The sequence below is a fragment of the Gopherus flavomarginatus genome, chromosome 3 (genome assembly GCF_025201925.1).
Source record: "Gopherus flavomarginatus isolate rGopFla2 chromosome 3, rGopFla2.mat.asm, whole genome shotgun sequence".
Classification (NCBI taxonomy): domain Eukaryota; kingdom Metazoa; phylum Chordata; order Testudines; family Testudinidae; genus Gopherus; species Gopherus flavomarginatus.
Genome location: NC_066619.1, coordinates 235,429,641 through 235,454,921, shown reverse-complemented (window position 1 = coordinate 235,454,921; position 25,281 = coordinate 235,429,641). Strand labels below are relative to the sequence as shown.

Below are 25,281 nucleotides of genomic sequence, written 5' to 3'. Positions count from 1 at the left end.
TTGAGTTACAATTATTATTTTATTTATAATTTGTTGAATATTTTTCACATTAAAAAGAATGGTCTCTGTATCAAATGAAAATTAAGGTCTGTGCTGTACACCTACCCACCCTCCTCATATACCCTTATTATTCATACATGTATTATTGATTGATGTTTCAAATTTTGAATACATGTATTTCATGTATTGGAATTCTTCTGGGGTAACTGAGTATGATTCTATGCCCTGTGTTATACAGAAAGTCAGACTAGATCAGCAGTTCTCAAATTTCATTGCACCACAACCCCCTTCTGACAACAAAAATTATTACATGACCCCAGGAGGGGGGAGCCAAAACTTGAGCCCCATCGCCCTGGGTGGCGGGGCCAAAGCTGAAGCACAAAGGCTTCAGCCCCAAGAAGGGGGCTGTAACCTAAGCCCGGCTGCCCAGGGCTGAAGTCGAAGCCTGAGCCCCACCGCCCAGGGCTGAAGCCCTCAGACTTCAGCCCCTGGAGGTGGGGCTTGGGCTTTGGGTTGGCCCTGGGCAGTGGGGCTCAGGTTTCGACTTCTTGGCTTGGGCTTTGGCCCTGGGTGGTAGGGCTCAGGTTTCGGCTTTGGCCCTGGGCCCCAGCAAGTCTAACACCAGACCCGGTTACCCCATTAAAGCAGGGTTGCGACCCACTTTGGGCTCCTGACCCACAGTTTGAGAATCTAATGGTCCCTTCTGGACTTAAAAAGTGAGTCTGTTAAAGCAGTGGTTCTCAACTTTTCCAGACTACTGTACCCTTTTTAGGAGTCGGATTTATCTTATATACCCCCCCAAGTTTCATTTCACTTAAAAACTAATTGCTTACAAAATCAGACATAAAAATACAAAAGTGTCACAGCACACTATTACTGAAAAGTTGTTTACTTTCTCACTTTGTATGAAATTTTAGTTTGTACTGACTTTGCTACTGTTTTTGATGTAGCTTGTAAAACTAGGAAAATATCTAAATGAGTTGATGTGCCCTCTGCAAGACCTCTCTGTACCCCCAGGGGTACATGTACCCCCGGTTGAGAACCACTGTATTAAAGTATCCAATGAGAGGGGCCACTCAGTTAGTGTCACCAAAGGCATAATTAGACCTGCACAAACTTTATTATTAATGATGATGTGCAAGAATGAAAGAACTCATTCTGGCTCTCAGATTCCAAGCTGAGTTTGCAGAGCTGATAGTTAGCAAAACTATATTTTTTACTTGTAAACAGAACTTTTTATCTGGGAATCATGATGATAAAATAAATATGACACCTTACTTTGCCATTTTTAGAGAGTTACTTTTTAGAGTAGAATAGCACTTCAAATTCCTTAAAATATGTAGGTAGAGGTAATGATAAAGGCATGTGTGACATCTATAATCAGCTGCCCAATCTTTAACTGGTTGCCCAAGTATACCATCCCTACTAAGCCATAAAGATAACCATAGGCATACCAAAAATGAAAAGGGAGCATGTGATCACTATGTTTCAACAGAACAGTGCATAGAGTTTAATCTACATTTGATTGAAAACAGCCTTTCTTGCTGCATTAAATTACATCATTCCAAATGAGTGTTAAGATGCTCCATTCAAGGGTGGGAAAGAGTGTTAGGGACAAACCCAGATCTGTTCTTCAGGGCTGTGGTGGGTCCATTTGTGAAAGTGGGTGCTGGATGTGGGGGAACTACAACCAGGGACAAACAGTGGGGATTGGAGGATTCACATAATGGTGGATCCTCCTGCCAACCCTCCTCAGTAGGGTGCTGCCTAAGTGCACCATATAGGCAACATCAGCCACTGGATAAAGTAGACTGCAGAACAGTTACAGAGCTGCTATGTAGTCTGGGATGGGGGAAGACATTTTGCTCTTGGGCATCTCCTCCTCTCTGTGTAATACTCTGATATATTATTAATTTTTTGAAAAGGTGGGGTTGGATGGAGTTCCATTTAAGGCCTGTCAGTGCCACTCCTTCATGTGCTGGAGAGAGATGATTGAGCAACTTGAAACACTCAGTCCTCTCTTTCCTTAGCTTTGATTCCTCTCCTGATAGTCTCTTCTCCGTTTCCTGTATCTTGTTCCCGTTGGTTTCTTCTCTTGACTTTCTCCTCTTTTCTAGCTTCTTATTTCTGTGGTCTTCCATCTCCTCCTACTATTGTCAAAGATATATATTACAAATTAGAAATATGTTATTAAAGTTTGTATTGTAGTTTGGTACAGAGGCCTTAGTCGGGACTGGGTTCTAATTGTATTAGCACTGAAGAAACACATATGGAGACATGGTTCCTGCCTTGAAGAGCCTATAGTCAAAAGCTTCAGTTTCTGTGGAGCCACATGGATCTCTGCCCTTGCAGAGCGCCAGTGAAGTTAATTGGGCTGTGCATAGGCACAAGGGTACACCTGTGCAGATCAAATTTCAGGATCAAGACTTTAGTAGATGAGTTCATTCAAAGGATGGAGGATACAATGGAATTTTTAGAGAAAACCCTCTTTTTACTGTGTTAGGCCCTGATTTTGCAACAGACGATATGAGTTTGGACCTCTGTTCCCATGCAGAGCCTCACTGAAATCAGTAATCTTGGGGCCTAATCCAAACGCAGTGAAAAGACTCCTGTTGACTTTTATGGGCTCTGAATCAGGTCTTTAAAGAGCAAGAATGACCTATAATTTTGTACTCTTTAAACTGAACAAGAACCTGAAAATGGGGACTTCTGGTATTACACCTTTGCCAATCAGATAGAGAGCAGAGCACTGTGATAGCTAACCCACTGCACAACTCACCACCTTCTGCAGCTAGGAGTTATGGGAAGGTGGAGTGGATCACAGCATCATGGGTACGGACTCAATGTCCCATGATGCAGTTTTTTCTGTCCTATCATTCCATGGGTTTCTGACTCTTTCATGCCATTTTTCAGTGGCCCTTGTTTACTATGCACCAGCCATCTGTGCCTGAAAGGATGTATCCTGCACTGTTCTCTACTGTTGTGGTCATTTAGCAACATCCTGACCATTCCTTCAGTTCAGGCCTCATACCAGGCCTCTGATACCAAGGGTTTATGTTTCAGGGCCCCATCTTACTATGTTCCCCCACTTTTTGTCTTGTTTATGGGGAGGATGTTTACCCATCGTCCCGGAAAAGCATAATGCATGGACTGAAGATAACCCAGTGGGCTAAACACTGTTATGTGGTCACCTTATTTCACCATCCATACATTCATGCCTCATCTGTCCTTAGTCTGCACATTCCCTCATATGACTGGTAGACAGATTTTATTATCCAATTATTTTTTTGTCCCTTATGATGACCTGGGAATGTTGGGCCCGGGCCATGACTGAGGAATGTAGTATTATGATTGAGCCTTAGAGGCACTCCCAAATAATATATATGAATAATATGGCTATGGCATATATATTTGTAGTGTATATGGGTATATGTGTATGGTAAGTATGTGTACATATGACACCACCTTATGTCCAAGCATAACCATGTTTTTCCAGTCTGGTGTTGTACTCTGACCCTTTTACTTTGGTGACACAGATAGAAACACACTCCTATGAGGGCAATTGCAGTTATCACCTGTATTATCATTAGTAGTAATCTGAGTGTTTTGAAATACTGGGATTGCTATAGTGTGTTCCACAGTATTATGTATATGAGAAGTAAAACAGACATTTGGAGTAGTGACAGTACAAATGAGACCTTTATATGTATAAATGTCTTGTAATTAGTTACTACCCAGTACTGTGCATTCATGTTATGGGTCACCCTTACTGCTGGTTGTCACCCTCTGGTAAGCTTTGCTGGGCAGGAAACAGGAATGTCTAGCTTCTCTGTTACATGGATTGCATTGCCCCATGATACACCAGTAGTTGATGTAGATCCAGCTGTTTTTATGGATGTTGTTTTCAAGATAACTTTCTGAATGGACAGTGTCATAAACAGATAGTTAAGGGTTAATGTCTCTTTTACCTGTAAAGGTTTAACAAACAGGGAACCAAACACCCGACCAGGGGACCAATCAGGAGACAAGATACTTTCAAATCTCGGTGGAGGGAAGCCTTTGTTTGTGTTCTTTGGGTTTTGCTTTGTTCTCTCTGGGCTCTGAGAGTGACCACACGTATCTACAGGCTCTCTAATCTTCTATTCCAATTTTGTGAGTACAAAGGTAGAAAGGCGGTATAGTCTTTTTATTTGTTTTCCTTTATTTGCAAATGTGTAGTTTGCCAGAAGTATTTTAAATTGTATTTTGCTAGGGGAGAGGCTTCTTTCTAGTTTCTGTAAGCTGACAGACCCTGTAACTTTTTACCATCTAAATTGCAGAGATAAACGTTTACCTTTTTTATTTCTTTTTATTAATTGCTTTGCTTTAAGACCTGTCTGATTATTTTCTCCTAGTTAAGTCTCAAAGGAACTGAGTCTGTGTACGCCAGGGAATTGGTGGGGAGAAGGGAAAGAGAGCAGGGGGGAGAAGGGAAAAGTGAATTTCCCCTTTGTTTTAGATTCACGAAGTTTGAATCTGGATTGCCTCTGGGTGAAGGGAAAAGAGGAGGGGGGAAGGTATCATTCCTCTCTGTGTGGTGATTCAAGGAGTTTGAATCACGGTGATCTCCTAGTGTACCCAGGGCGGAAAGGAGCTGGGAGGAAGAAAGGAGGGGGAAGGGAAATGGTTTATTCCCCTTTGTTGTGAGATTCAAGGAATTTAGGTCTTGGGGTCCCCAGGGAAGGTTTTGGTGGAGACCAGAGTTTATCAGGCACTCTAAGTCCTGATTGGTGGCAGCACTACAGGATCTAAGCTGGTAATTAAGCTTAGGGGAATTCATGCTAGTACCCATATTTTGGACGCTAAGGTTCAGAATTGGGAATTATATTATGACAGACAGTAACCAATTTATCAAATATTGCTGTGTAGTATTGGTATCCAGACATAGAGCCAGATTGTTTTGAATAACATGTGTCTTAGTTAGGATGCAGTGTCAATAATCCAAATTATGACGGGTACTAACACGGAATTTGTTTACCCAATTGTAGTTACTGTGTAACTTAATTTCTTTACCAATTTGTTTTTTCCTTGCCTTCATGTTGTTTGCTGCCATTCATTTGTTGATTTTTACCTGTGTGTTGGTTAAACAGTTTAGCAAGGTTATGCACATTGTAAATGTTGTACAGCAATAGTACATTACAGCAATAGTACAATGATAATACAGTAGTGCAGCAATAATACAGTTGTTTTTACACAGTAAACAAGTTGAAATTAAATGGCAGTTTATCCTGGTCCAGCTAAGGGTTTTTAGCTGATTGTTAAATTAATTGTCCATATATGGTAGATAGAGGTGTATTTGACCAGTCTCTTATTTATAAAGCACTTCATTTTTCTTTTCTTGATGCATGGGGGTTTCTTAACTGTATACAGATATCTCTGGTGTCTTTGTGGTGTGATATCTTCTGGTGTCTTTGTTCTTAAGTTAGTTAATATAATAAAGTTTTTGTTTGTTCATTTTTACATTTCTCTTGTTTCTAGTAGCCCAAATGTAATACACAGATTAATTTAGTGTTTACAATGTAATAGGGACCAAGTCTTTTATACACAAGCTATACGTTTGCAATTGTAGTACAGACATTCATTTTCACTCGAGGTGCATTACTAATATTTTATACTAAATGTAATGCATAACGGCTAAAATAGATGCACACAATCTTCCATGAGAAGGTGTATTTCTTTCCTTTGCTGAACACTTTGTTTCAGCAAAAGGATTAGTAACATAATTTTAACAAGCTTTTTAGAGTTACACTTCTACCCCGATATAATGCCACCTGTTATAACACAAATTCGGATATAACGCGGCAAAGCAGCATTCTGGGGGGTGGACAGGGCTGTACGCTCCAGCAGATCAAATCAAGTTCGATATAACGCAGTTTCATCTATAACACGGTAACATTTTTTGGCTCCTGAGGACAGCATTATATCAAGGTAGAGGTGTACTTTGCTTGTGATACCAAGTTCACTCTTGTTAACTGTTAAGAAGCACAAACTTTAACAACCACTGCTTTTCATTAACATAACATAAGAAAAGTGTATAAAATTAAACTAACTATAAAATTAAACCAAAATACATTTTAAATACAGTTCCATGCAAAACTTTGAGGGAATTAAACTTTCATGATGCTTTGTTATGTCTGGGAGCCAAAGGTGGAAATCTGTTGAAAACGTGGAAACCTGTTGAAATTGTTTGGTTAGCTTTATGCATAAATTGTTATTTTAAAACATTTTGGTTATGACATTGTTATAATTATATTCAAAAGTTTATAAAAAGCCCAAACAAGAAATTGACATTTTGTTAATATTAGCTTAATCTTAATGTTGAGGTTTCCCCTTACATTTTTTCTTTGAATGACAAATTAAAAAAAAGTAAAAAACAAAACAAAAATGTGATTGATAAAAGATAATTCTTTTTGTTTGCAATTGCATTATTTGTTGAGGCAAAATATATGTACATATATTTGTAAATGAAACCTTTTTGAACTTTGCACAAAGAATTGGTGCTAATAATACTATGATTATACTCCAACCGTGATCTTAAAATAGTGTGGTACCACATATACATATATTTTAAAAAGAGTATAAAATTGATTTTTGTTGCAACAAAATAAAAAGAATTTTAAAAATAGTCACGTGACACAGAACAGACAACACAAGACAACACACGACATACAGGACAAACTTACAATTAAAAACAAATGGCAACAGAATTCTATTCATAACTATACAAAATAAGACAAACACAAATAAAAAAATAAAAAGGGGTAAACACTTGAATAAACAAGTTATCTTATTAAATTTTTTAACAAAAATCGATAATATATTAATATTTATCAAATGTATTGTATTAATTTGGTAACAAGGAATTTTGCTTTACTTTATATTTAACATTATTTTAAAACTCTGCTATATGGAAATTAGAAAAGCTCATGTTTCAAATATTAGTGAGTAGTTAGGATTAGAAGCAGAGTGTGCATTGCTCTTGCTTGGCAACCATATCTTAAAGAAAGTTAGAAACAGGGGCGGCTCCAGGCGCCAGCATGCCAAGTGTGTGCTTGGGGCTGCAAGCCGCGGGGGGCGCTCTGCTGGTTGCATGCCTGCGGAGGGTCCGCTAGTCCTGCGGCTTCGGTGGACCTCCCGCAGGCGTGCCGCCGAATCCGCGGGACCGGGGACTTCCCACAGGCAAGCCATCGAAGGCAACCTGCTTACCGTGCTTGGGGCGGCAAAATACCTAGAGCTGCCCCTAGTTAGGAATAATTCCAGCTGTTGCATTCCTGAAGCGTTAAAATAATTAATTTACTGGATTTATTTAAAGTAAAGTTTTTACCTTGTTTTCTTTTTGTTTCTCGTTTTGTTCTGTTTTCAATTGCTTTATCTTTTGGAGGTTTCTGTAAAAACTATAACTTTTAATTTTTAAAACAAAAGAGAGAGACCCGAAGTGAGGAGAGGCAGGGGAAATGAGGGTGGGGTGAAGAGCAACCTAGGAAGATAGTGAGACCTGAGCCAAGAGAGATTAACTCTATCAACGTATTTGAAAGTATGGGCGGCAGCAGCGAGTTTAGCAAACTGAGGAAGCATATGAAGGAAAAAACTTAACCGGTATGTACAAATATTTGAGAAAGGTTGTTATATTTTTAGATATGAGCGCGGAGTGTGGTTCTGTGGGTCAAAGCAGCTGGGAACCTGCACATTTGGGAACTGTGCCCCTGGTTTTTATCCTGGCTTTGAGAGGAGAGTGTGGGTAGTTACCTGCTCTTGTAAAACCTGAATTTGTTCCCCCAGTGTCTGTTGCTTTTGTGTGCATGCCAAATGGATGGCAGGAGTGCCCTTTTGTGCTGCAGTTAACTGTTTTTGGGCAACTCCATGTGTTAATGCATCAATTCTAGGTGTTAAACTGGTTAATTTTGGTTTTTGGTTTTGAAATTCTTTTTTATTCACTCCCCTGCGATCGAGTCGCAGCTCCTGTCTCCTAATGTGCACTGTGAACTGTTCCATTTTTTGCTTCATCTGACTTACCAATTCAGTGAAAGTATTGTGTGCTACTTTTTCCATCTGTGCACTTACTTGTCCCATTCTGACAGGCACCTGTCTAGGTCCTGGTTTAGGTTGTACCAGAACCTGGCTTTTATCATAAGGTAGTAGCTGCACTGCAGTGGACCCCGCTTCATCTTTTAATTTTACTAGGGCCACCTTTTTCCACTTCTGTCCCCCAGGGTAGCTACCTGAAGCCTGCTGTTGACCACAGATATTTATAAAAGAAGACAACACATGCAGTTTTTGTAGGTTCCTTGCAGCTGTTTCCAATGTTTTATTCTGTTTCTATGACTGTTATCTCTGGGCTGCTTGCCACCCTGCAAGGGCGGGCGGGGGAAGGCATTCCAGGGCTTTGTAGCTTCTTTTGACTCTTTTAACTCTTTCTTTCTTACCGTTACGTGCTCTGCCAATTTTGTGGCATGCTGTATTAACCATTTAACAGTCATGGTTATCATTTGCAATATTTTACATTTTAAGACTACAGTCTCTTCCCTAGCCTCACAAATTACATTATATGTTTCTTCCCCATTATATTTTTTAAACTCTATGGAGATTTGCAGGGAGGGGTTAAGTGGGTTCCCTAGCTCATGGTTGCCTGTCATGTTAGATCGCGATTCCTACAGTGGACAGCTTGCTTACTCACCAGAACAGCCGTCAGGGTCACCAATATCATTAGATGCTACCGACGTGGTGCTCTACTCTGTTCAGTGTTGATAACAGTCAGATGCATGCGTGTGTGTTCTCCTTGTGTGTTGTCCCAGCTCTGCGCAGATAGCTGCCATAGCAGATCTCGAGCGAACCACCCAGTGACCACAGATTCTAATAAGGTACAAAGGCACCCGGCCAGGTTTATTGTCAAACGAAGCACAGTAATAGTTTCCCGCAGACTCTACAGGACATACTATGAATATGTGCACCCTGACAATGGACTGGCTCAGTTAGTGGCAGGACTCTCCACTGCCCCCTAGGCCAGACAAAGACATCCACGCAGGGCTGCATTCTTATACACAGACACAAACAGGTCATTGAACGCACTGAGGGACAGCCCCTCTATGCATTAGGGTGTTGCCTTTCTCCTAGTGCAGATCGGTTCGAACAAATAAGTCTATCCATCATACAGTCTATTCATCGTATTGTCCTTTCATATTGTCTATTCATCATATTGTCCTTTTATACTGTTTTTAGGCTGGGTACTGTCCTGGCATACGTTAATCTTATTAGTGCTTACATGTGTATATGCTCTTGCCAATTTCTGTGAGCAGTGCCTGCTTCTGGCTCACAGCCTAACTTTGCTTTAGCAACGTCTTGACAATTCCTTCAGTTCAGGCCTCATGCCTCATACCAGGCCTCTGATACCAAGGGTTTATGTCTCAGGGCCTCATCTTACTACAGTAGTCTGCAAATCTGCCAATTGCCACTGTGTATTAATTCCAGCAGCAACCACCCGTGTGTAGGAGATAAAGATTGATTATCTTTCACAGAGTATTTTTTTATTAAATAGCAATAAACACAAAGAAAATGCTTGGTTGAAAGGGATATGACACTGAAGGGCACTCTCCTGATGGAGGCTCTCATAGCTGTGTGTAACTCCAGCTAACATTTGGAAGCTGTGATCAGGGACTGCAGCATCTCTGTTTGCTCCTCCATCACTTTTATCATCTGCTCCTGGACCACTAAAATTTACTCCTGGCTCTCCTTCCTCTCCTGCCTGTCTATTTTTAAATCTTCATTAGCTGACTCTCTCCATGCCCTTTGTTCTTGCTCTGTGGCAACAGAGGATTGGAGCACCTCCCAAAACATGTCCTCCTTGCTCCTCCTCAGTAGCTTCCTTAGCTGGTGGAGGTGCTCTGCTGGTGTGTAGGGGGTTCTCACATCTGCAGAAGCACAAGAAACAATAAACAGAAGCATGATTGTTAGTACACTCACCACATCTAATCATAAAATACCCCTTTCTCACTGTCCTTGGGCAAGCATACAGTTAAGCAAATGCTCTAAACACGGTGAGTTTGGCCAGGAGGCAGGGAGAGGGTTTGAAGATGGAGCAAAGGGTCATGGTGGATTTTTTTAAGGGAATCAGTGCAAGCATCTAGGGACAATATTGTAAATTCTGCCACCATTTTCCACAGGCGGGGTCATTGAAGCCAATATCTCACTCCTGAGGGTGAGTAAGGATGAAAGGGTGCATCTTCTACATGCGTGTGGCTTCAGAGCAGGTCCCTATGCTGCTTGCCTGTATGACATTTTGTTCCCTGCACAAGTGATTGCTGATTAGTGTGGGAAAGTTTCCTGCAGTGGCGGAAGGAACAAACCAGCTTTGCCAAGGAACCTTTGGCAGAGGACGAGCGAGTAGCTCCAGGAAAGTTTCCTAGATATCTCTCTGGAGGATTCTCATTGCATTAACACACTGTCCTTGTCCACTGTGTACCTGCACAGGGGCATGGAAAACAGATGCAGACTCAGATAGTCTTTGTACATTTCTATCTCTTAACCCACTTCTAGCATGTAACAAAGCAAAGGACAGCTCTACCTCATGTAATCAAGCAGCATCAACTCATGTTCACTTACCAGAGGTCCCCTTTCCTGCATCATGCGCGTCACAGACAGAGCGCTAGGACTGGCTCAAACCCTCTACCATTGAGAAGAAATCCTGGCTCATCACAGTACCAGATGAACCAGTTGTCTGTCCCATCTCATCCTTCAACCTACTTCTTCTTCCACCACTTCGTCTTTGAGGTTGAGTCCGCTGGCCACTATCTCCAGCCCTGCTGAAGTATTTATGGGGCTCTTGCCAATGGAGATAGGGTAGGGTCACCACCGAGGATGGTGTCCAGGTCCTAACAGAAATGGCAGGTCTTTGGCACAGCACCAGAACAATGGTTTAACTCCTCTGCCTTCTGGTACACCTGCCTTAGCTCCTTGATCATCGCACAGCACTGATGCATATCCTATTTGTAGCCCTTATCCATCATGCCACAAGAACTTTGACTATAGGTATCAAAGTTCCTACCCTTTGAGTGGAGCTGGGACTGCACAGTCTCCTCTCCCTACAGACGCAGCAGATTGAACAACTCTGGTGTGCTCCAGGAGGGAGAGCTTTTGCAGCATGGAACTGCCATGGTCAGCTGGAAAGATGCAACATTAGCTGTCCACACTGAGCAAACAAAGTGGAATTTCAAAAATTCCCAGTCCTTTAAAGAGGGAGGGGCAGATGCCTGTCTATCTGGGTGCAGGGCAGCACAGTTCAAACTGCTGACCAGAGCAGTCAGGCTGGGCATTGTGGGACGCAGTGGGAGCCATTTACAACAGCATAACCAAGAAGAGTGTCTGTGTTGATACTTTGTCAATCTAAGTTTGCCACAAAATGCTCTATGCCTCTTGTTGGGGTGGTTTTATTGTCAGCAAAGCTGGATAGTTTTGTCCTAAATAAAGATAAAAGATGATTTAATTAGTGGAGCCTCAGGATGGGACAAGGAAGCATTTCCGAAAGCACTGGAAGGGTACCATGCCACAGTGCATGTTCGCGTGATGGGATAATGCTACTCACTGACGCCAAATGATGAGTATAGTTTAGTAGATGGGGACAGGGAAACAATGGGTGGTAAAGGGAACATTCGCAGCCTTGGGTGTGGAACTGAGTTACACAGACTACTGCCAAAGTTACCTCCAGTGCATATTTTACTTATTTACACCAATACACTTTTCTTTTTCTTTTAATAAAGATTTGTTTTCTACACAACCTCAGTGCTTTGGGGAAGGTGGCAAGTACTGTGTGATCCCAACAATTCTGGGTGGGGGCTCAAGCCAGTCTTGTTAGTTTTAAAACGGGTCAGTTGCTCTTTGAACTAGATCCTCGCTGCTGCGACGCCACCCCTGGCAGCAGGCCCCCACGGGGGCAGGCAGAACCGCTGCGCAGGGAGGCAGCCGCGCCAGCGAAGGGATGGGGGCACTAATGAGGTGCCGCAGGAACGGCCATTCCTGGGGAACAGGGTGATTTATCACCCCCTCCCCCATCGGCTGCCGGCGGACCCGGCCTCTGACAGCTGCAGAAATCGGAGCGCATCCGGGGGCCGTTGCCTCGGGATCCCGGCTCCACTGCCCAAGGCTCCGCAGGCGGCTGTCAGCCCCGCTCGGGGGCAGCGGGAGCGGCGACTACCGGCCAGCGCCCCGCCGTGAACTCAGCCCCCACCATTGTGCCGCCCCCTCCCACATCACTAGCCCCTTCTCTACGCTACACTTCCGGGGACGCGAGCCTCGCTCCCGCCCAAGCCCCGCCCCCTGGATACCTCGGTCCCGGACCCGGCCGGATGCCCGGCGCGCGCCTGAGGTCCGCCTGGGGGCGGGGCGCCGGGCAAGATGGCGCCGTTGGCCGGATGTGTGTGTCTCCCTCCCACCGTGGGCTGCCGGCGCAGCTGACGAGGCGGCGGCTCCACTCTAGTCCGGGCCCAGCCCCGGCGCAGTCACGGCGGCGGCGCCTCCTCCAGGCCCGGCCATGTAGAGGGGCCCTGGTTGCTTCCCTTCATCCCGGAGACGTGACCGGCCCCTGAGGCAGCCAGCCCCGCGCGGGAGCGAGCCGGCGGCCGGGCGGAGGGCCCCGCCGCCGCCATGGAGGACATTAACTCCAACGTGAACGCGGACGCGGAGGTGCGGAAGCTGCAGGAGCTGGTGAAGAAGCTGGAGAAGCAGAACGAGCAGCTCCGCAGCCGCTCCGGGCCCCCCGCCAGCCCCAAGCGCCTCCCCAGCGGCAGCGGCGCCGCCACCCCTTCCCCGCGGGGGGACCTGCCGCTGGCACTGGAGAGCCGCTGCCTTAGCCCCAGGGCCGGGGCCCGTCAGCCGCCCGCCGAGGAGACGCGAGCCGGGTCGGCGGCCGCAGCGGCCGGGGAAGGGGGCAGCTTCCTGGACGAAGTGGAGCCTCTGAGGCCCGACGAGCTGGAGCGCTTGGCCAGCTGCGAGGAGGACGAGACAGGCTGGTGAGCGGATAGGGGGCGGCCCTGGTCGCTGTGCAGCCAAATGCTGGGCATCCGGGGGTCGGGGGTCCGGGCTCTCCAGCTCCCGGGGACTGGAGCGCGCTGTTGGGAGCAGCCCTCCCTGGATCCAGCGCTGCTCAGGGACGAGGTGCAGGGAGCTGAGAGGGGCCATTTGTTTATTAAACAGGGGCTAACGTAGGCGTCGTTTTCCCCGACGGTCTGAAGGCAGCCTCGCCCTCTGAGGCTAGAGCGGAGAGACTTACTCTCTTTGAGTCAGTGACATGTAGAAAACTCTCTGCTCTCAGGGACAGACTTTAAAACTGCCTGGTGAATCCCAAGTGAGTCTCTTAGCAGGGGCTGTGTACACCTCTATTTAGCCATGGAAAAATGGGCTGTGGGTGTGCTTCACTGCTCTGTAGACTTATAGGCTTGGGTGGGGAACCTGAGCTGTGGGACACTCCGATCTCACAGGATACTAGAGTTCAGCTCCAGCATAGAGTTAAGGTTGCGTGGCGATAACTTGTGCCCTTCCAGAACATTCAGTTTAGCAAATCTCAGGGAAAATCAGGAAATACAGAGTTAAGGTAAATGCTTATGCAGTCTAACTCTGCCTGGAGCTGGGAGTAGCAAACAGGAATTACTTGCATGCTCTCCAATCATTTTCTGTTTTAGGTGTCGCTGTACTGAGTGGTGAAGGCAGTAGGTGCAGCAGGTTGTTAGAAATCTGTTTTGATATGAGGAGACTGGGGAATTAATTTGAAGTGTGTCAAAGCACTGTGATTGTGATATGAAGAGAACTGGGTCTGAATCCACTCACGAGTGTGATCAAAGGAAGGAGGTGCATGTATGTCTTGAGGTTCTAGTTTGCGTCATTTCAGTACAAAATTGTGTAGTCTGTGTCAAAGCAGGCACTGCAGTGGTCTTATCATGGGTACTGTCAGTTGTGAGATGGGATGTGAAAGCAGTCTGTGGATTTAATGATGGGTAGACAAAAGTATACATTTAGGTAGTATCCTATGTGGAAGTGAGAAGGGTTTGTAAAATGTAAACACCCAATTCATATCCTTTTACAAGTATGGTATTCTATCAATGGAGTGCAAGAATGTGTAATGGGTGTGTTGGAGCATCGCTCACAGGGGGCCTAGCTAAGGTTGCACAAGCATTTATCTTAACTCTGTGTGCTTTTTAGTTTTCAGAAGTTTGAGTTTTGCTGAAATCAGTAATATTAAGCTTGTGAGAGAAGATTGGTGTCTCTCCCCTCCATTCTTTGCAACATGTACCTCTTCCCCCACCTGTCAACACTTCCAACTCATCCTCCTCTTCTTGTCCCATTAAGCTATTAGTTTACAGCCAGAACATATCAGCAGCCTATAGCAGGCTCAGAGAGCTTTTAAGTTAACAATTCATCTCAGTGAGATGTTCTCAGCTGAAAGAGAACATCCAAAGGAGACATGGCCACGGGTATCATAGGCACAGGGAGGCTCTTCCTTTCCAAACAGCCTGACGTTCCCCCCACTCATGCTCCACCTCTAGGTCCCATCCTGCCTGCTGTTCCCTGGGGCAGGCAGGCTGGGGGCTTCTGTGCATCTCCTGGGTCTGCTCCGGCCACGCTGTCTACCCAGTGCTCCTGACCAGAGTGACTCTGGCCCACCACTTGCCATCCTGCCCAGCGCTGAGGCTGGCAGCTTGGCTGGGGGATGCGCCTTTGGGGATGGGGCAGCTGGCTGGGGGTTGGGTGCAGCCCAGGGAGGGCAGGACTGTGCTTCCTGGCTCTCTGGTGATCTGGGGCTGGGGCCACGCTGCCGGGCTCTCTGGCACTCTGGAGCCTTGGGAGTTAGGGCTATGCTGTCCGGCTCTCTGATGCTCCGGGGCTGGGACCACGCTGCCTGGCTCTTCAGCACTGTGAGGGCAGCTGGGGGCACTAGCCTGGGGCAGGGGCCAGCAGCGTGTGTGTGTGTGTGTGAGGTGCGCTGGGCTCAGGTGGGTGCAGAAAGGGCAAGGCCTCGGGCAGAAGGGGTGGGGTTGGAGGCTAGCCTCCCCAAACCAGGGTTTCACCTACTAGCCATGGATGGAGATGAATACAGCCTGAAACAATAGCTTGTGATATGTGAACTGCTTCATTCCTTTTAGTGGGGGGTTCTCCCCCCACCCACCCAATGCTGTTAGGGTGTGTATGCATCATGCATGTCTTTTCTCTACTCCTCATCCCAGTGTCAACAGTGTGTTCTTGATGCTTGCTCTGAGCATGCTTGTTCCAAGTTCCCCACCCAAAGAGGCAGGGGTTTCCCAGATCCTGTCTCATATGGTGAGGGTGTAGAGAGGGGTTCAGATGCCTTTAGAAATACAAGAGATCCAGGATCCCAGCTCCATTGGTGGTGGTGGTGGTGGGGGGGCAGTAGGGAGTGGGGCTTAGACCTGCCCAGAAAGGCAGGCCCCACCCCCAGCTCATGAGAAGGGTAGAGAAGAGAGGCTTAGGCCCCCTCAGGTCCTGGTGCTTGCACACAAGTAGGGGGAGAGGCTCAGACATTTTAGATCCTTGGGCATGCACACATGGATAGAATGTAGGGCAAACGAGTGACCTGCCATATTCTCCACCTGTCCTCCTTCCACATATACATCACCTCCCTGATCATCCATCCCCATTTAATCCGTTCCCTCAATCCCTCGCTGCATCCTCAAACCCCTCAACCCATTTTCCTTCCTTCACCCTCTAAAATGTCCTGCCCCGCCAGCAAACATTTGCATGTCTAATGTTTTTTACAAGAATACTTTGATTGCATCCCCCCAAAATAAAAAAAAAAACCAAAAACCGCGACCAGATTTTAGCAATATGCCTTCTGATCTTTTCCAGATTTCTGCCCATAGTAGGACTCAAACTGACATTGGTTGGGTGTATAAGGTTAAAAGGTACTGCTTAGTCTGTTGAGCTCAGCCAGCTGGTGTGGAACATTGAAGACTAACAGTCCTGTTAACTCCTCTGTCTGCACATGCTTAGTGTAATGCAGTTGGCATACCACCAAGCACTTCAAAGGCTACTGCTCCAAACAGATAAAGTCTTTGGCTAATAATTAGTAATTTGATCTTCCTCAGTGGTCTGTTGGATGGCATGCACTCTAGCTTGGTAACTATCAACTGTTTGAGCTCCAGGTGTGAGGATCTCAACCCTGCTTTGATCCCCATTTGTGATTAAAAAAAATTTGTTGCCAGAATATGTGACTATTAAGTTAAACTGTTTTTTTTTTTGTCGTTTTTTTGGAGTGGGGGGTGTATTTCAGGAATCCTTTCTTCAAATGGCCCCAAATTTGGATCACTGACCAAACCTGATCCCTCATGAGGCACACACAATTTCAGGGCAATCTGAGAAACCATACTGATTTTTAGAGCTCTTAGAAAAGTTGAGCTTTAAACAGAAAGCTGTCTTAACCTTAATTTAACAGAAGTACCATTCTGTATAATTTAGAGTAACTAGCTTCCACAAGGCAATTGCCTGTCTCTTATGCAATAATCAGAGCTCTAATCCTTCTGTTCCAAAAGAGACCTTTCTTGCTGAGTGTTCATCCTGGTCTTTATTTTGAGAAAAGGACTTGGAAATAGCACTGATACGTGGAGATTTATGGGAGTTTTCATACGGAATCATGGGAATTGTACTGTGCTCATAGGAGTCCTTTTGAAGTCTCCCATAAGCCACTGCTTCGGGGAGCAGTGTCAGGAACTGTGGGGCTAGGTACTCAGGGAGCAGTGCAACTGCAGCGGAGTAGTACAGCTCAAGCATGGACATGAGGCAAAGCTGCAACTAGAATAGCATGACTGGTGTGGGCTCAATGCACCAGTGGCACCTAAGGTAGCACTAGCCTGCAAATGCATCTACCGGTGTTTTTTTTTCTATGATTAGAGTCTGTGATTACAAACACTAACTAGATGAAAAATTTAAGTGAGATCCCCTACTTAGCTACAGGTACACTCAGTCAAGAGTAGTCCTGAGAGTGCTCCTTGTGCCTGAGCTGTTTTATGGATACTCAGAGAACATGCCCGCACTTCACTGAAAGTCCTGCCATTGATTTGGAATACCTCAATAAAGTGTACAAAGCATGGTCTGGTGCACTGATCATATACCTGGAAGATGATACGCTAGGTTAATTTAGTACGCTTGAATTGAGTTGAGGATACACTTACGTTAATTGTAGTCTCACAGTTTTTGAGTGGGTCAGGGCTTGTTTACAGGATAGGGTAATGTGCTCGGGGAGGTGTGGGGGATGTCTGCCTTCTAAAGCACACAAATGTGTCGTGCATTAATTGGCCTTTGTAGACCCTGCTGGTGTGCACTAGTGGTTCCCTAGTTTGCTTTAACATAATATTGTTTCAAACAGCATTGTGTTAAAGCACATCAGCAGGGCCTACAGGGACCAAGTAATGTGCATGAGGTTAGTGTGCTTAGGCTATGTCTACATTACCACTTTTGTCGGTCAGGAGTAAGGGACACCCCTTGCCGACAAATTTTACCGAGAAAAGCACTGGTGTGGACTGCGCTATGTTGGTGGGAGATGCTCTGCATCGGTTCAAAAAAGAACTAGATAAGTTCATGGAGGATAGGTCCATCAATGGCTATTAGCCAGGATGGGCAGGGATGGTGTCCCTTGCCTCTGTTTGCCAGAAGCTGCGAATGGACAATGGGATGAATCACTTGATGATTACCTGTTCTGTTTATTCCCTCTGGGGCATCTGGCATTGGCCACTGTTGGAAGATCGGATACTGGGCTAGATGGACCTTAGGTCTGACCCAGTATGGCCGTTCTTATGTTTTTATAGCTTGTTGGAGGTGGTTTAATTATGCCAGTGGGAGAGCCCTCTCGTGTAGAAAGGTCGTATAATGCACTTTGCCAATCTGTAGTCATTTGGATTAAGGCAGGATCTGTTTCTAGCAGTTCATGTCCAGTCAGTGAAGTCACCCTTCTTATTAGTCAATTAGGTTACTGCTATACTTGGATCTGATGTAGAAGACAAATACTTGGATATCTTCTCTATAATTATGACATTCCAATCTGTATGGCCTAAGATCCCTTTGGCACTAGCTTTACAATTTGGAAATTTAAAATTGGTGTCAGAATGAATCATGAAAAGCAGGTTGGACAACTTCACTGGGATACAGAGCCCCAGTTTCCTTAGGGATCAAATAGAATCTTTGAGACATAAGACTGTAAACCAGTTCAATGCCTAATAGTGCTATCCATTCAGTTGCTAAAATCTAATTATACCAGTATGATCTCGAACCCATTGTTAAATTCTCTTATTTTCACAGTTTCTGCATTGTGACCTATTAAAAGACAAACTGCTGTTTATCAGATTATATGTGGTACACTAAAGGAACCTGAACTTGCCTTGACATAGAAGTATCTATTTCAGAGGGATTTTTTTTTTCAAATTCAGATAATAGCTAATCAAACCATAGTTGTAATAAAGTAGGAAGAAGTACTTGTGACAGCTGGTATTAGAGGAGTACAACAGTTGCTTTCAGTTTTCCAGATTAAAGGAGTAGTACCACCAAGTAACTATATTACATGGGGCTTGCAGCTTCTTAACTAAATATTGTAACTTTGTTAGGAGTAAAATAAATGTGTGGAGACTGTAGCAAGAATCTTGAGTAAAAGCAATTTCCTGTTTTTCTCTTTAAGTTCTTCAGCTGCACCAATCATATAGTATCTAAATGCTTTGGATGTTTATATATCATTAAATCATCAATGTGCTGCCCAGTCCATAATGGAATTTTTAAATGGAATTTTTCCCTGTTGCCTTAATTATAGAATTCTTAATATGCATTTCACACTCCTATACAGTTTGAGCACTGTTAGGTCAGCTTGCATTGGTTCTCATTCTTTTTTGTGTATATTTAGAGTTTTCTTTCTAGACCAGTAGTTAAGCAGGTGATCTCCTTGAGGAGCCCATACCTGTATTTAAATAAATTCATGGTAACCTTTCATAGCTTTTTCTTTATGGGAAAAATATTGATTTCACCTGCTTTTTCTGCAATAATCAGGTAACATTTGTGGGTTTCTTAAAACATTACATTCAGAAGTACTACTGACTTATTGACATCTACAAAAGACTTTTTAAATATGCAACTCTATTTCTGGTAAACTTCAGTTTCTGCTACAACTTCAATAGATGTTTCCCAGCTGTTTTTTTTTCTATCAGTACACTTGAGTAAACTGACATGCTTAGATTTATTTTCATAACTAAAATAGAGTTCTCATGGGATTGTTACTTCATATTCTGCCTAGAGCATGTTCCCTCCCATAGGTTTTATTTTACTACATAGAACTTGAACTGCCAGTACTTGATCTCCCTGCAGCTTTTGATACCATTTATTGTGCTCACCTCTTCTAAATCTTGTCCTCAGTTGGCTTTCACAATACTGTCCTCTCCTGATTCTTCTATTTTTCTGACCTTTTCTTCAGTATTTCTCAGCGGATCCTCCTCTTCTCTTCCACTCTTCATGGAAGTTACTCAATGCTCCATTTTCGACGTCTTTCTCTTCTCACTCTGCAACCTTTGTGTGGATTATTTTATCTGTTCAGACTGTCAACTGTCAATTTTATTCCAGTGATTTGCAAATCTACCTTCACTCCTGATTTGTGTCTCAATCCAATCCAGTGTTTCAGCCTGTTTGACATCTTCTGGATGTTGTGCTGTCAGTTTCAGAGGCATAGTCATGTTAGTCTGGATCTGTAAAAAGTGACAGTGTGTCCTGCAGCACCTTATAGACTAACAGACGTAATGGAGCATAAGCTTTCGTGGGTGAATACCCACTTCATCAGATGCATGTGGTGGAAATTTCCAGAGGCAGATATAAATATGCAGGCAAGAATCCGACTAGAGATAACGAGATTAGTTAAATCAGGGAGGGTGAGGCCCTCTTCTGGTGTGCTGGCCCTGCCCAATACATTCAGCCTCCCTCAGTGGCTTGCTCTCCCCTCCAGCCACCCCAACACACTCACTTTCACTGGGCTTGGGCTGGGGCAGGGGCTTGGGGTGTGAGAGGGAGTGAGGGCTCCAGCTGGGGGTGCGGGCTCTGGGGTGGAACTGGGGATGAGGGGCTTGGAGCGCAGGAGGGGTCTCCAGGCTGGGTGGTGGGGCCAAGGGATTTGGAATGGGGGGGCTACAGGTTGAGGCAGGTGTCTGAGGTGTGAGAGGGGGTATGGACTCTGGGGTTTCGGGGCAGGAGGGGGCTACAGGCTGGAGGGTGGGGCTGAGGAATTCAAAGTGTGGGAGGGGGCTGTGGGTTGGGGTACAGGAAGGGGTGAGGGTTCTGGGATGGGCTAGAGATGAGGGGTTCAGAATGCAGGAGGGGACTTTGGGCTGGGGCAGGGGGTTGGGGTGCAAGTGGGGGTGAGGGCTCTGGGGTAGAGCCAGGGATGAGGGCTTTGGGGTGCAGGAGGGGGCTCCAGGTTTGGGGGGACTGAAGGCTGGGGCAGAGGGTTGGGGTGCGGGCTTACCTCGTGCCTCTCCCAGTCAACGGGGCTAAGGCAAATTCCCTGCCTGTCCAGACATCACGTTGTGTGCACGCTGGAAGCGGCCACCGGGTCTGGTGCTAGTAGGCAGGGGGAGAGGGAGGGACAGGAGGCTTGGTGTGCGCTGCTATCACCCACAGACAGTGCCCCGCAGCTCCCATTGGTTGGGAACTGGCGAATGGGACTGCAGAGCTTGTGCTCGGGTGGGGGCAGCATGCAGAGCTCTGTGCCTCAACCCCTGGCCTAAGAGCCGGACCTGCTGGCCTCTTCCGGGGCACAGCGCCGTGCCTCAGGACAGATAGGGACTAGCCTGCCTTAGCGCCACAGCACCACCTACTGGACCTGTAACGGTTTGGTTGACGGTGCTGACCGGAGCCGCCAGGGTCCCTTTTTGACCTGGTGTTCTGGTTGAAAACTTGACACTTGGTCACCCTAACTGAAGCCTGAACCTGTCCAAGCCCTGCCACTCCAGGCGAGGGGAGGAGGGAAAGCTCGAGCCCCACCGTCTAGGGCAGGGGGGCCAGGGCTGAAGTCCAAAGGCTTCAGCTCCAAGAAGGGGGCCTGTAACCTGAGCCCCACTGCCCAGTGCTGAATCAAAGCCTGAATCCCGCTGCCCAGGGCTGAAGCCCTCAGGCTTAGGCTTTGGGACGGGGGCTTGAGCTTTGGCCGTGGGCCACAGCAACAGCAGCCCTGGCAAGCCTATTAAAATGGAGTGGCTACAAACTTTGAGGTCCAGACCCACAGTTTGAGAACCCCTGGCGCAGGGTGTGAGACCTGCTCCCTGTCCTGCAAAAGTTCATTCTAGTTTCAGCCTGACATGAAGCTAGGAAGAGACATCAGGCAAGTAGTAGAAACTTTATGATGCTGCTTGCTTCCATCAGATCTTAATTCCAGCTTTTATTTTTGTTACTTAGGCCATGTCTACACTACAGGTGCTACAGTGGCACAGCTATAGCGCTGCAGCTGTGCTCTGTAATGCATAGTGTAGATGCTTTCTACAGTAACAGAAGGGTTTTTTCCATTACGGTAGGTAATTGATGGGTCTTCAGGCATAGTGCTGAGGTGTTTGTGCATGCACTTGAACATGCAGTTATGGAGCCTTTCATTGTAGACTGTATTGAGTTTGATCTACAGTAGGTTGTAAAGAATGTCAGTGAAGCCAAACGGCAAATATTAAGATGTCTGTACACTAATGCGAGGAGCCTAGGTAACAAAATGGAGGAACTGGAGCTACTTACTGGTGCAGGAAGTGAAACTGGATATTATAGGGATAACAGAAACATGGCAGAAAAGTAGTCATGACAGGAGTACAGATATTGAAGGCTATGTGCTGTTTAGGAAAGACAGAAATAAAGGCAAAGGTGGTGGAGTAGCATTGTGTGTCAATGATGAGGTTAACTGTAAAGAAATAAGAAGTGATGGAATGGATAAGACAGTCTGGGCAAAAATCACACTGGGGAAGAAAGCTACTAGAGCCTCCCCTGAGATAGTGCTTGGGGTGTACTACAGACCACCGGGATCTGATTTCGATATGGATAGAGACCTCTTCAATGTTTTTAATGAAGTAAACACGAATGGGAATTGTGTGATCATGGGAGACTTTAACTTCCCAGATATAGACTGGAGGACAAGTGCTAGTAACAGTAATAGGGCTCAGATTTTTCTGGTTGTGATAGCAGATGGATTTCTTCACCAGGTAGTTGAAGAACCAACAAGAGGGGATGCCAATTTAGATTTGGTTTTAGTGGGTAGTGAGGACCTCATAGAAGAAATGGTTGTAGGGGACAACCTAGGTTCGAGTGATCATGAGCTAATTCAGTTCAAACTAGATGGAAGGATAAACAAAAATAGACCTGGGACTAGGGTTTTTGATTTCAAAAGGGCTAACTTTAAAGAATTAAGGAAATTAGTTAGGGAAGTGGATTGGACTGAAGAATTTGGGGATCTAAAGGCAGAGGAGGCCTGGAATTACTTCAAGTAAAAGCTGCAGAAACTATCAGGAGCCTACATCCCAAGAAAGGGGGAAAAAATCATAGGCAGGAGTTGTAGACCAAGCTGGATGAGCAAGCATCTCAGAGAGGTGATTAAGAAAAAGCAGAAAGCCTACAAGGAGTGGAAGATGGGCGGGATTAGCAAGGAAAGCTACCTTATTGAGGTCAGAACATGTAGGGATAAAGTGAGAAAGGCTAAAAGCCATTTAGAGTTGGACCTTGCAAAGGGAATTAAAACCAATAGTAAAAGGTTTTATAGCCATATAAATAAGAAGAAAACAAAGAAAGAAGTGGGACCGCTAAACACTGAGGATGGAATGGAGGTTAAGGATAATCTAGGCATGACCCAGTATCTAAATAAATACTTTGCCTCAGTCTTTAATAAGGCTAATGAGGAGCTTAGGGATAATGGTAGGATGACAAATGGGAATGAAGATATGGAGGTAGATATTACCACATCCAAGGTCGAAGCCAAACTCGACCAGTTTAATGGGACAAAATCCAGAGGGCCCAGATAATCTTCATCCAGGAATAGTAAAGGAAGTGGCACATGAAATTGCAAGCACATTAGCAAGAATTTTTAATGAATCAGTAAACTCAGGGGTTGTACCGTACGACTGGAGAATTGCTAACATAGTTCCTATTTTTAAGAAAGGGGGGAAAAAAGTGATCCGAGTAACTAGGCCTGTTAGTTTGACATCTGTAGTATGTAAGGTCTTTGAAAAAATTTTGATGGAGAAAGTAGTTAAGGACATTGAGGTCAATGGTAATGGGGACAAAATACAACATGGTTTTACAAAAGGAAGATCATACCAAACCAACCTGATCTCCTTCTTTGAGAAGGTAACAGATTTTTTTAGACAAAGGAAACGCAGTGGGTCTAATTTACCTCGATTTCAGTGAGGCATTTGACACGGTTCCACATGGGGAATTATTAGTTAAATTGGAAAAGATGGGGATCAATATGAAAATTGAAAGGTGGATAAGGAACTGGTTAAAGGGGAGACTACAGTGGGTCATTCTGAAAGGTGAACTGTCAGGCTGGAAGGAGGTTACTAGTGGAGTTCCTCAGGGGTTGGTTTTGGGGCCAATCTTATTTAACCTTTTTATTACTGACCTTAGCACAAAAAGCGGGAATGTGGTAATAAAGTTTGTGGATGACAAACAGCTAGGAGGTATTGCTAACACAGAGAAGGACTAGGATATCATACAGGAAGATCTGGATGACCTTGTAAACTGGAGTAATAGTAATAGGATGAAATTTAATAGTGAAAAGTGCAAGGTCATGCATTTAGGGATTAATAACAAGAATTTTAGTTATAAATTGGGGACACATCAGTTGGAAGTAACAGAGGAGGAGAAGGGCCTCGGAGTATTGGTTAATCACAGGATGACTATGAGCTGTCAATGTGATATGGCCGGTAAAAAAGCTAATGCGGTTTTAGGATGCATCAGGCGAGGTATTTCCAGCGGAGATAAGGAGGTGTTAGTACCGTTCTACAAGGCACTGGTGAGACTTCATCTGGAATGCTGTGTGCAGTTCTAGTCTCCCATGTTTAAGAAGGCTGAATTCGAACTGGAACAGGTTCAGAGACGGGCTACTAAGATGATCCGAGGAATGGATAACCTGTTTTATGAAAGGAATCTCAATGAGATTGTTTAGCCTAATCAAAAGAAGGTTGAGGGGGGATATGATTGCTCTTTATAAATATATCAGAGGGATAAATATTAGGGAGGAAGAGGAATTATTTAAGCTTAGTACCAGTGTGGACACAAGAACAAATGGGTATAAACTGGACACTAGGAAGTTTAGACTTGAAATTAGATGAAGATTTCTAACCATTAGAGGAGTGAAGTTCTGGAACAGCCTTCCAAGGGAAGTAGTGGGGGCAAAAGACATATCTGGCTTTAAGACTAAGCTTGATAAGTTTATGGAAGGGATGGTCAGATGGGATAGCCTAATTCTGGCAATTAATTTGGCGATTGATCTTTGATTATCAGCAGGTAAGTATGCCCAGTGGTCTGTGATGGAATGTTAGATGGGATGGGATCTGAGTTACTACAGAGAATTCTTTCCTGGGTGCTGGCTGGTGAGTCTTGCCCACGTGCTCAGGGTTTAACTGATCGCCATATTTGGGGTCAGGAAGGAATTGGGGTCAGGGCAGATTGGCAGAGGCCCTGGAGATTTTTCACCTTCCTCTGCAGCATAGGGCATGGGTCACTTGGTGGAGGATTCTCTGCAGCTTGAGGTCTTCAAACCACAATTTGAGGACTTCAGGAACTCAGACATAGGTTAGCGGTTTGTTATAGAAGTGGATGGGTGAGATTGTGTGGCCTGCTTTGTGCAGGAGGTCAGACTAGATGATCATAATGGTTCCTTCTGACCTTAAAGTCTATGAACTTTTGCAGTTGCCACAGTTCCCCAATTGATAATGCCAGTTCCATTCCTAGAAGTAGCTTAGTAGCTTCTCCAGAAGTATTTCGGAGGAAAAACAGATCATATAGTTATATCATATGATAAAACTCTTTCCATTCCAATGATACTTCAGGAGGATGTTAAATAGCAGCTACTGAAGTTAGACATTTTTAAATCAGCAGGTTTAGATAATTAGCATCCGGGAGTTGTAAAATATGTGGGTAAGCAGCTAGCTGGACCATTAATGTCAATTTTTCAATAAGTCTCAGAACACCAGGAAAGTTCCAGATAACTGGAAGAAAGCTAATGTCGTGCCAATATTTAAAAAAGGTAAA

General features: G+C 44.9%; 1 protein-coding gene and 1 long non-coding RNA gene across 8 annotated transcripts in view; one reads left to right on the top strand and one right to left on the bottom strand.

Annotated features, from left to right (window-relative positions):
• Window positions 1–4,743: 4,743 nt before the first annotated feature.
• On the bottom strand, window positions 4,744–12,519 carry LOC127048377 (uncharacterized). 6 transcript variants are annotated; one of them, XR_007773607.1, is made up of 4 exons: window positions 12,354–12,519; window positions 10,636–11,489; window positions 7,364–9,944; window positions 4,744–6,213 (listed from the first exon to the last, which is right to left on the bottom strand). It is a non-coding gene; the product is annotated as an uncharacterized LOC127048377 (long non-coding RNA). The 6 variants fall into 6 exon arrangements; XR_007773611.1 differs by lacking the exon at window positions 12,354–12,519 and having other exon boundaries at window positions 7,364–7,424; window positions 8,714–9,944; window positions 10,636–12,261; XR_007773609.1 differs by lacking the exon at window positions 12,354–12,519 and adding an exon at window positions 11,615–12,261.
• Window positions 12,520–12,621: 102 nt separating this feature from the next.
• SLAIN2 (SLAIN motif family member 2) overlaps window positions 12,622–25,281 on the top strand; it is a 64,485-nt gene continuing 51,825 nt past the window's right edge. The window contains exon 1 of one of the 2 annotated variants that reach the window (XM_050947704.1): window positions 12,622–13,037. In XM_050947704.1, the coding sequence (XP_050803661.1) occupies window positions 12,673–13,037 (365 nt within the window). In that variant the 5' untranslated portion in view covers window positions 12,622–12,672. The remainder of the gene's footprint in view (window positions 13,038–25,281) is intronic. The other variant, XM_050947705.1, reaches the window with a different exon arrangement.